The 12329-nt window shown below is 40.4% G+C and overlaps 1 protein-coding gene across 2 annotated transcripts in view; it reads right to left on the bottom strand.

Annotated features, from left to right (window-relative positions):
- Window positions 1-3594, bottom strand: part of mtcl2 (microtubule crosslinking factor 2) — a 93366-nt gene extending 89772 nt beyond the window's left edge. For both annotated transcript variants that reach the window (XM_027288334.1, XM_027288335.1), the window contains exon 1: window positions 2284-3594. In XM_027288334.1, coding sequence (XP_027144135.1) covers window positions 2284-3285 — 1002 coding nt within the window. In that variant the 5' untranslated portion in view covers window positions 3286-3594. The remainder of the gene's footprint in view (window positions 1-2283) is intronic.
- Between the last annotated feature and the right edge of the window lie 8735 nt (window positions 3595-12329).

Genomic DNA, 12329 nt, shown 5'->3' with positions numbered 1-12329 from the left:
AAAGTATTTAATATAAGCTCATCAAACGGGTGTTTTCACTGTAAGATTCAGAGAATTGCCAATACAGGAGAATAACATGACGACAGCATTGTAAGGATTTAATGCCACAGAATTGGCACATATACAATTTGATAGTGAATCACTACTAAAGCAGTTCTTTGACATGCAAAATGATGTGAATAATGTAAGCAGAGTCATCTATACAAGCTTAACCTGCACAGACGCTCAACTATTAACTTAAATTGTAGTCACAGGACAGACATTCCTAAAAGTTAAGCCCAGAAAGTACAATCTTTGTGCCTCTGTCAGATTCAGCTCTTACATGAGGCCAGAAATATAGACCTACATGCTGTTTATCATGGAGGTGCAGCATGAGGACCCGGATGATAATTTAATTAATTGTTGGGGTTCCTGCTGTGGGAGAGCTGATTCAACAAAGTGTGTGTGGATAGTAGCATGCAACAGACAATCAATCAAACTGTTGTTAGCATGTCACCTAATGATAAATAGGCTATGTTCTGGCTGTAGCAAAGTAAGAAGATGAATAGGTACAAACATAAACACGTAAACTGTGATGTAAATTCAGAATTAGAAAGATTTCACCATCTGCTTGTTGTCTTGAGCTCCTAATTATCAAATGTGAAACAGTAGTTGCACCAATAGAGAGTCAGCACATCATTATGCACCACATGAAGCTATAGTCAAACACAGAGGGGCTGAAGCATATGGCAGAACATTAGGGGTAGAAATAGAGAGTATGATTCACATCTGAATCCTGCAGAAATCAGACACAGAGCGACAGACTGAAGGGGGAGTCGGATATTTCAGCACGTTGTTTTGATCTTCAGATTACTAACCAGGTGTTCCTCACAGCTACAACAACAGACACAACCCCACACCCTCCCATGAGGCTTCGGGGTGGTCCAATAAGGTAGCTCTGTTACAAGCTGTCCTATATATTCAGACAGCAGCTCTGGACTTCCCCACAGACACAGCTGCAAATGTGCACCTACTAGAATGACATGCATCTATATCATATCTCATACATGTTTTGTTTCGTGATGGCTGACCATCACTCATCGCCAAACCAACAAGATTTTAGACAGACAGCAGGTTAGGACGACAACTGCTGATTATTTCTGTTTATACGATGTCAGTAAATCGCTTGTTTTTCCCCAACGCACAGTCCAAAATCCAAGCTTTTCAATTCACCCTGATATAGAGCAGCAGGTGTGCTGCAAATGTGCATTAAAATATCCTTCAGCTGTGTGAAGCCATGATCTACAAGGTAAAGATCCACCAAGAATCAAAACAGTGTCGCAGAGGACAGGTTGGTACCTCTACGTTCTGCTGATCAATCACCTTCCCCAATCAATATCTGACAATTACTGCCAGTGTAGTGCTAATTGATCCGTCTTCTAATCAATCACTCTCAAGGCAGCATGGATCCACGTATATTACATTTCACGGCCTGCACACCTGTGAGAGCTGAGAGATTCCTTCAGCGTCAAAATGGGATGACACACAATCCCACTGTGAGTCCAGGTACTAGTGTTACTTATTGTTTAAGGTGCTTTGTTTGACAGTTTGACAGATAAGAACTGTGGCACTGGTGTTGCCACTGGTCTCAATGCTCAAATAGACAGCATGTTTGGTTGATTGTTTTACTCCTCGGGATGGAGAAGACTCTGAAACAGCATCTGGACAATCAAAGGATGCTTAAACTCGCTGTTAGACCAATGCTTATCAAACACCGTGGTAGATTAGCAGCATTTCACTGCAGGCTTTGGAAACTGACAACCCCCGCAAGCTGCTGAATACAATCACCTCCATCATGTGAGCTGGAAGAAACACAGCTGACAACGCAGATTGGCAAATGGAAGAGACACCATCTGTCCAAAATACTACATCTACATTTTGCCAAGCAGTATTTCAAATTTCACATCCCGAGGCTACAGGAATGCATGTTTTGCTTGTGTGCTACTGGGTCTGCAGACTCTCTATTTATAACATCATCATCATCCTTGTAGTGGGTAGCCTTGGATGGTGTCCAAAAGCATCTCTACACACCAGGAAACAAGTCAGAGTGAACTAGTAAACAAACCCAACAGACTTGAGAACAAAACACTATACATCTGACAGAGAGAGGGTTTGTTTTAGATCATTTAAACTTCTCCTATTTGATCCCTGATGCAGAGTTTGTCTGTTTGAGGCAAACTGATTAAAACAACATGGTAAACAACTTCTAACACATTTAAAAGACACAGAATATTCTAGACTTACTTTGAGGTAATCATTCTCAGATCTCAGCTCTTCTATCTCCCGGACAAACTCCTCCTGCATGCCGTCCATAAACTCCTCTGTGAGGTCTGAGAAAGCCAGGGATGTGCTGGCTGGCACTCTGCTGTCAAACGAGGTGACCGAGCGTTCCTCGCCGGGAGATATGCTCCCTTCCCCGGTCTCCACGCCCACTGAGAGCCGGTCCTTGTAGTCCTTCTCCGCGGAGGAGCAGGTGGTCTTTGCGGTGGCTTGCTGGCTAGCTCTGTCCGCCAACGCGCCATCCCTGGCCGGCTTGTCCCCGTCCGGCCCTCCGCCCCGGCTGCTCCTCGACTCCGCGTCGCTGCTCACGGCGTCCGTGGAGAGCTTGTTTTCCTCAGAGGCGCAGTCCGATAGCTCGGAGCTGCTGTCGGTCGGAGAGAGTTTCCCGGTGGCGCAGCCGGAATCCTTGGATAAATCATCGGATCCGATGCTGGCGTCCGACACCTTCCTCCGCCCTCCGGTGCTCTTGGCCACCTTGGTCGCTGAGGTCTTGGACAACGCGGCGGCGGAGAAGGAGGATTTACCGGCCGGTTTGCCAACACCGCTCTTGTCTGCTTTCCCGTCTTTAGCAGCAAGACTCCCCACGGGGCTGCGCCTAGAAATGCGGCTGCCCAGGTGAATTGCTCCCGGCTTGACGCTCAGGGTCGGGGTCCCAATCCCTCCGCGGATCTTCGTGAGCGACCACCCGGGTACATCCTTCGGTCTGGCCGGGGACGGTGCCCGGTTTATCTTCTTCTTCTCGCCCGGAGTCTGAGCGGGCAGCGCCGCAGAGAGCTCTGCGGTTTCGGGTCGGGGGTTTTGCTGTTGCTGCCCGGCCACCGCGTGCTGCGCCTGCCCGCTGTCCGAGCCCTCCGTCCCGCCTCCGCTTTCCATCTTCTGCCGGAGATGGAGTCTCCGTTCCTTGGGCGAGGCGAAGAAGAGGTGAGTCGGAGAGTTATGGACATCAACCTCCTTTGTTTTTGTCATTCATTCCGTTTAGGCCGAAACAGGAAAAACAGAAATGAAACCTCCTATTTGGGGGAAATAGGAGGCAGAAGTTGGAGTGTGAATTAAACAACTGCAGAGCGACACAAAAGGAGGGGATCCTCACTCCTGCCACAATGGAGCTCCTGTAGTGCAACAAGACGAAGAAGCAGGAAGCAGAGGCCCAAAAGAGAAAAAAACAAAATACAATCCTGTTTCCACTGAGTGTGGAGTAAATGTGCAAATGATTCCGCTTTGTTCTGATAGGTCCTCCCCTCTTCTCTTCAGGATATCTGTCTCGATTCACTGGCCGGCTCCTGCTCAGAGGGGTAGTGGGTGAGAAACAGAGAGGCACTGTGCTGGATATCGTCTATACTCCCTCCCTCTCTCCGCCCAGATAACGGGATGTAGCCCTGGAGGAGAGAGAGAGAGAGAGAGAGTCTCCTTTCTGCAGCTCTCTGCCGCCACCACTGCAGGACACCAGAAGGAGCAGGCGAGAGAAAACACTAGATGATCAGAGAGATGCATTCAGAGCAGCATTCACCATGGCTCCTTATGCATTGCCAAAAATATTATGTAAGAAAATGAGATGCATTTCAGATATGCTTAAAGATATCTGGATGATCTGGGTGTCTTAGTGCTTTGCAGCCAGAAACCAAATTAAGTCGATTAGGTTGGATATTTGATTCATATATAATCATCAATATCAGTAACCACCCACCTAAAATGTCTCTTCACCATATGTTTATTTTTATGGACAGATAGATCCAAGTTTTGTACACACATTGTGTAACCTGAGGTTTTGTTGCCATTCATTTCTTGCACAGAATGAAATTCAATAAAATGCAACTTGCAAGTCAACACAACTTGCCAAACACATCAACAGATGCACACACTATTATACAGGCAAGAGAAGAAAAAAAAACAGTGCTAATAATAAAGCTGATGAGACAGTCGAAGGCTACGTATTTAGAAACTATGTGGCAATAGGGATCAGAATACGATAAACCATCACAGCCAACATGAACCATTCATTTGGTTTGGTAGAAGTGTCCCTCTCATGATCAAATGAGAATAATCCTGTTTTATTGTTCAAAGCTAAGTCTAACACATTTTATTGACTAATGGGTTGGCAAAAATGTGTACTTGTACCATACAAATAAAAATCTAATGAGTTTCATTATTGCCAATTATATCTTAATGGTAATTACTGATGATTATGTTTGAATCAAATATCCAACTGAATCAACTCAGCTCTTGAATGAAGTTATCCTCATGGTACGTCTGTGTGCAGGACATGAATACAGCCGTTCTCATCATGATTAATTCATCTCCTTTCTGTTGTGGGAGCTCCGAGCATCACCTGACTCCATGTGCAGTGTGCACATGATAACAAGGTACAGTAAGTTTCAGGTTACCCACCTCTCTCTCTCTCTCTCTCAGTGTCAGATATCAGCTCTAAAAAAAAAAGTCCAGGAATCCACACACATCATATTCACTGATGCAGTTAACACAGCCCGGATCCCTTGATGGTTTTATAATGATTACAATAATTTTTATTATCTTCACTTTTTATTATTTTCATTTAGTTTAATTTGTCAGTTACTTGCACCCAACAGTGTGTGCTGAAGTGTTAGCAAGGACCGTGAAAGACAGACTAATACTATAGTTGTCGAGATATGTGGATTATTTTGTTTATTTCATCACATCGATTTCTAAAATCTGTAAAAGTCTCTCTAATTGTTTAAACCTCTATTTTTTATTCTCTTACTTCTTAAATTATATTATTCTCATACGCCTCTTCTTCTCTTCTGTCAATTCACACCTAATTAGCAGGTAAACCTGAAGTAGCTATTCATATCCTTGAATTATGTTTTACATGAAACATATATAGTAATGCAAGAGCGGGCTGGAGTTGAGATTTCTTCTACTGACGTTTCTGTGTCAAAATAAGCAGTAATGAAGTGCTGAAAGGCTGCACGGAGCCCAACCACCTTCTAAATGATTCTTGAAGAATCTGGGGACCATGAATGTATCAAATTTCACAGTAATCCATTCAATAGTTATTGAGACATTCCAATAAAAAGAAAAACTTTTTTTAAAACAAACACTTTACTTACTTTACTTTACATACATTCACTGGATCATACTGTCCCAAAATGTTATGTAACTACAATCCCTTATACAGCATGTTTCTTAGTACATACATATATGAAGTTGATGGGTAAAAATGTGTTTCTGCAGTACAAGTGACAGGGACGTTATGTCATATCCGCCTATTAACAGATGATTCGTTTCATTATTAAAGCTAAGAAGCAGAGTAGGACCTCCGCCCCTGCTCCCACCTATTCCCTATTTCTAATAATAACCATATTCATGTTTCTCTCTACATGTAATTCCTCAATAGTTTGACTGCAAAGGCTTATCTTACACACAACCACAGTCCATTATATTGTAACTCCCATGGCTAATTCATTTCTCTGAACTTGGTCTTTTTTTCTTGACAGTGGCTGTTTGTGAAACTTTGACCATCATCAGATTAAAGTCTTATAGTCCATTGCAAGATGTCGATACAGTCTGCGGTGGCAGAACCACGCTCAGTGAATGATTTATGAGCAGGAACTGTAGACGGGCAAACACAGAATTACAGCAGGTAGAATAGATCTTACCACTCAGGGATCAGCACCGGTGATTGGCCATTTGGATTGTACCAGTAGAGAGGCTCCTGTTTAATACTGACACACAAATAATGTGATTGTGCTATTACAACAATAACAGTAATGCAGGTCTCATGAAGACAACAATGATTATGGTCCCGTGATGTTATTCGAAGTCATGTATGACTGCCAGGTTTTACATGGTTCTACATGAAGAGAAATCGTGTGTACCACTACTCATCATCAAGCCGTTCAAAAAAGATAATGGATAATTATTCTTATATAAACCTTAGCTTTATCCTTATATACCCTTTGTTGTCATTTGAGACTAAATTTTTGATTAAATAAGAAAAAGAAAATTTCAGATTCCTTCATCTTGTCTCAGTCTTGTGACATTTTTAAATCAGTAATCGGAAAGATACAGCTAGGAGCACGAGGGGAGAATTTGAAATCATGCAGTCTTTTAATCATTCATGGCCAATGATCCTGCAGTGGCAGCCACAGAAATACATCTCTTAGACTGTACATCTTCATTCATACCAGAAATTCCAAATAGATGCCAATAAAAGGCTCACAATGTGTTATCACAGATAGCCAACGGAAACTGTTTCCTTGTACTAACTCACTGACGCCCATAAGCAGATGACATCTGTACTTCTGCTTACATCTGTTGTTTTGAACACTTTCCCCCTTTCATGAGGAAAATCCTCTTATGCAGAGGAAGTGATGCATTTTGTATTTCTGGTTTGTTTTGCAGATAAGAAAAAAAAAGAACATAAGAGGCTTTGTGTAGTTAGCAAACAAGCAGCTTGGCTCAGCGGTGACAGAATCAGACAGACAGACAAGGTAGGAAAATCGAAGTAAAAGATGTCACAGCACTGTCTGCACTGTTTGATATTCAGAAAACATAAAACTGAAAAATACAAAATGTTGTAGTGGAACAATTATTCATGTGTAAGTTTCTTAATGGGTCAATTCCTCAGCAAATCAGGCAAACCACAGGTGTTATTAATAACATTAACGATGGCTCTGTTCTATTAAAGTGTTTCAATAAGTTATGACTCTGTGCCATCATCAGCCATCATTAATTTTATCACTTCTTGCTGTGCCATGCCAAATTATCTTCTACTTTGGCAAAATCTTTTATATAGTCCAAATCAGAAGCTATTTACATCGCATACTATTTTGTTGCATTCTATACTCAATTACACCCTTATTAAGGATCCAGTCCAATGTGGAAATTGCAATTTGGAATAGTAGAATGGATCTTTGAATCTTTAATGAATAGGCCATCCTTTGCTGCATATGAAGAGGCGGTAAAAGGCATTCATTGAATAATTAAGCAGAAAGCACTACACAAGCAGCACCCATGTTGGCCCTCACAAAGGCCTGCATCAAGCCCCCTCCCGATACAAAATACAGGTGGGGTTTGGCCAATTCATTATAAAGTGACATACCACTATCAGTAGTATTACAACCATCCCTGCAGTGTTAATATGGTTAGCTCCTTGCTGGTAGCTCTTTGGATAGTGAAATTAATTAAGCCCCATGTATTGAAGACACCTCTACCTTAGTACCTGGATTTTTTTTTTCTTGTATTTTATTCCATCCTGTCAGCAGAATAGAGTTGTTACTGTATATGTGTAGCTAGGCAAAAATCAGTGCAAAGTTCCCTCATTTTCATGAAGCTGCCCACAGCCAGCTAGTACACTAGCATTAGCTGAGAGTGCATAATGTGCTTTGAATATGGTAACCTCGCATTAGTTTAGCAGTAAAATCATTTCTGGTTAGCTTTTTCAGCGTATGTACATCTAAAGTTAATGGAGATGTTGTTTCATAATGAAAATGATATATACAAGTATACAGTGTACTTGTCAAACCACAGATAAATTCCACCAGTTTAAACCTGTTTTCTGGGGACTCTTAGATGTAATGACAAACTAAAGAACATGAGACAAGATGAAGTAAAGAGGGCACAACAACACTGCCTGTTTACCTGTGTCTCAAGACCTACTTTTTCACACATGTGTACTTTAAAAGTGGCAAACTTTACAGACCCTCATTTTCATTTTGCTTCAACACAATGGTTGAAACTGCTGGGTTATTCAGTCAAGCAGATTATTTCTCATGTATTAATGTAACCTGACTTGCATAGTTTTGGAACAAGAGTGTTTTCAGGATCGATCTTCCGTTCCGTTAACTAGTTGTGTCTTTGATGCCAGTCATTGAAACAGACAGTCATCTGACCTCTCATCAAGAACGTTAGTGTGAATGAGGTGATGGACACCATACTGGCACCATAAAGCTTCAAAGCACCCCACCATCATTTAGACCTCAACTGAGAACTGGAGGGAGGAAACCCGGCCAACCAACCAGCATATGCTCATTAACAATGAGCATATTTTACTAATTATCTGTGAAAAAAACACCCCGATAAACCTTTCATTACTGTCCAATCTGGGTATTAGAGTGCATGATTTTCAGTCTGCTTTGCTAAGAGGAGAAAAAAAAAGATAACAGAAACTTGCTGTCCTTGCAAGTTATCTTCAGTCCAGTAATTGGAAAGCAGTCGGTGTGTGTTGGTGGTTATGAAGACGAGCTGCATCAGCAGTACCACTGCTACGTTCTGCTTGCTGACATGAGGAGACAGATACATTGCTTCTATATCTGTTCTTCTTTTATTTGCTTTTTGCTTTATGTTGTTTTGCACCACCACTGTGTAATTATTTTCTGAAATTGGATTATTTGTCAGATTAGTTAATACTCAGAAATTGCTTGCTGTCTACCTCTTCCTGTTCCCTTAATTTTCTACAAATATCTTCAGAGGCATATCCAGTTTGTTAAAGGGATAGTTAAACATTTTTGGGAACTCTCTTTTTTACAGTCAAACAGCTGTTTTCCAGTTTTTCCAGTCTTTGTGCTACAATGTAAGTTAAACTTTATTTATATCTGTGGCACGAGTGAGTTAAAGTTTCATCCAACTCACAGAAATTATAATAATAAAAACTTACATAGCACTTTTCAAAAACAAAGGGACCATTAGTACAGACCTGCCAGCAAATGTCAACCAGCAATCAGGCTCATAGGGGGTTAACAAATCACAGATCTAAGTAAAAGGTTAGGCATTTACAGCTTAAAATATTTTACATTTCAGAAAGACAGGACATGACGTGTCAGGCCTTATCGGGACCTACAATTGGGTGTCATCCACACAATGGAAATCAAGGTTATGTCTATGTGGTATTTGTCCCTGAGATAGCATGTATAGTAAACATGAGGGGGCCCAAAATAGATCTTTGAGGGACCCCACAGAATAGAGAAGCACAAGGGAATATGCATCTCCAAGCATTACAGAGGAAGACCTATTTGACAGATAGGAAATTTAGTTTTTCTTAGCACTTTAAACTAAAAATGTCTCAGTAATTACAATCTCTGCTGCTTTCATTAATACTGCATATTTTAATCTGTTTCATCGCTGTGGTATTAAAGTGGACAAACCCCCAGTGGGCTTTCCCAACTGAAGCTTGTGGTTCTGCAGCAGTGTTGTCAGCCTCAATCGATTGTTGTGAATCCCTATGCAGGATTTATTCCCCCTGCAAGTAAAATGAGTCTTGCTTTATCTGGAATAACAAGTTTCTCCTCAGCACCGCCTCCCTGCTGGGTACAGTAGATGGCCTATATATAATAATATCAAATCACAGACCTCCCACTGCTAGATCTTGCCTACAGGCTCTTCAAAAGTGTGCTGCGTATGTTTGTGTGTGCATGAGTGATCCTGTACTCTCATCATTGTTTAAGACTGTAGATTGTGAATACCATGATTATGTTTGCCTTAAAGGCGTCATTATTGGATTATAAGTTTGGATTTAGCAGTATCTGTATCCTGGTTCCAGACCTCATTACAACTATTACAAATGTCATCTTGTATTCAGAGGATGATCAAAGCTGCTGTTCTGTTGAAAGTGTCCTTGAGCAAGGTACTCAATACTTATGAGCACCGGGTGATGCTTTGAAAGGAACACTCAAACAAACAAATAGTAAAGTAAAATAATGATGTTATGACATACATGCATTGATAGGGGCACATGCATAGTATTTCTAGTTGTACCAATACATAAAAAAATCTATTTAAAACTATTACTTTTGATGCCCTTTTGTGCCCAGCATTTTGCAGTTTTAACGAAGTACATTTAGTTTAAATTTTGAGGTACTTGCACATTGATTGCAAATTTCCATTTTATACCACTTTATACTTCTACTCTATTATTTCAGAGCATTATTTTTATGTTTGTTCTTTTGTAAAAATGGTACTTTAAACAGAGATCTGGGTCCTTATTTCACCATGCTGTTTTTTTATCTGATAATAATTTAGTACAATGCCAAATATTTTCTGCATGTTTGGCCATCTGTAGAGTTGTACATTTGCACATCATATAATGTTGGAAAGTCATGTAATGTGTTCCTCATAATTTGCCTTATTTGTGTACTATGGATTGAATTTTCATTATGGTTCCATTGTATATGCAAAGTTTATCTATGTTCTACCTCCATCTAGTGGTGAGCAGAATAACCTGCAGTAACAAACTCAACAAATGTAGAAGAGGAACATCAACAACCCATGAGGAAACAAATGCCTGTTTGTGGTGAGTTTATGTGATAAAGATGAAAGCATTCACTTGGCCAGAATTTATGTTGCAATCACAGGAAACAAACAAAGTAACAAACAGGAAGTAAACTGTTCAAATGATTATTCTGGTGCAGAGATTGATGTTAAAAGGCAGATACACTGCTGGTAACCAGCTGCTGTTCCCCAATGATGCATGGCATTTCCTGTCTGTCATCATGAAGGTAGATAATGTTTTTTTTCTCCTCAGGAATTAATCTGTTTTTTAATCATTCAAACTTTAAAAAGTTAAAACATTTGCATGTCTCTTTTTTTACTCATGCATGTAGACATTGGCAGTAATGTTGACTCAGATTATGAGTTGTAAGAATACTGTTTCAAATGTACAGCACCATTATTAACACATTCCTAGCGTGTGTGTTTGTGTATTATGAATGCTTGTGTGAGCAGCTGTACGTACAGTACTTGACTGTGTCTTTGTGTGTGTGGTTGTAAGCAGGACTCTGTGTCCCACTGTGAGTCTGAATGGAGACCATTTTCTCCACCGCTCCACTGTTCTCTGCCTGTTCCCTCCTCCTCTCATTCTTGCTCTCATCCTATTCTCTGTTCTCTTTTCTTCTCATCGCACCATCATTGTTGTTATGTAACAGTGGTGAAAACACACACACACACCGCTTGTCTGTCTGATATCATCAGAAAATCATTACCGATGATTCCACTTGTACAGTCATGTGTGGAGTTTTAGTAGGAGGAAAAACTGCAAGATTTATTTAAATGCTGTGTCCACTTTTAGTGTTAAGTCTTCAGCACGCTTGTTCTTGCACATGTACTCAGAAAGAATGTATCAGAGATACTGTCAATGAGGGCCATACGCCTAATTCTTTGTTATGCCTGTGTTATCCTCTAAGCAGCCAGGTGTATCAAACATATCAGTGACTGACAGGCTGCATTATTTATGACAGAGATACCGGCCAATCTGATGTCTCATAAACAGGGCTTGAAATGAACACCAGCTATCCAAAGGCCAAATGTTATACAGCGAGAACAGTGGAGCTGAAGAAACATTTTGTGTTAACAACTGTGCACACTTAGAAAAGAGTCATGGAATTTTTTGAAAAGCTAATAAAAATATGTGTTGTTCAGCCTTTGTTCAGACATAGTTTTATTTTTAAACAATATAAAACAGAATCAAATGTCATCTTTTAATGTGTCCAGTCACCCGGAAAAAGAACAAATTAGGCTATAAGGATTTAAAATGTGAAAAACCTCCAGCCTTTTTAACAGAAAACTATCTACAGATCACTAACCTTTCACCGCCGTCAGCTGCTGACATGAAACATACACAAATCCAGAGACATAAATTCCAGTCATTCTTATAATGTTTAGTTGATCTGCCTTAAGACATAATGAGGGGATGTCTAAAATATGAAACTATCAGGGTGTGGTAGGCCACCTATGTTAAATAATCCACCTGACAAAATAGTAGTGAGCTTAAACTAGTCAATCCAAGTTTGTCTTCATATTTTCTTCATTAAAAACTGAATTTTTCATTCAGTGATTATTAATAATAAAGCATTTGAACATAAACTATGGTGTGGTTTATCATATTAAAGCTCAGGTTGCAAAACTCTGAAACAAAACAAAGACAACCAGAACATTTCAAACAACATGGATAGTATTGCGTGGTGGCTCATATTTTGCCCATTAATTTCTACCGGCCACTCATCATTGGCCAGGCGGTCCGTGCGTTACACCTGATTGGCTGC

The sequence above is a fragment of the Larimichthys crocea genome, chromosome XV (genome assembly GCF_000972845.2).
Source record: "Larimichthys crocea isolate SSNF chromosome XV, L_crocea_2.0, whole genome shotgun sequence".
In the NCBI taxonomy this organism is placed as follows: Eukaryota; Metazoa; Chordata; class Actinopteri; family Sciaenidae; genus Larimichthys; species Larimichthys crocea.
This window is presented reverse-complemented; position numbering and strand designations above follow the sequence as displayed.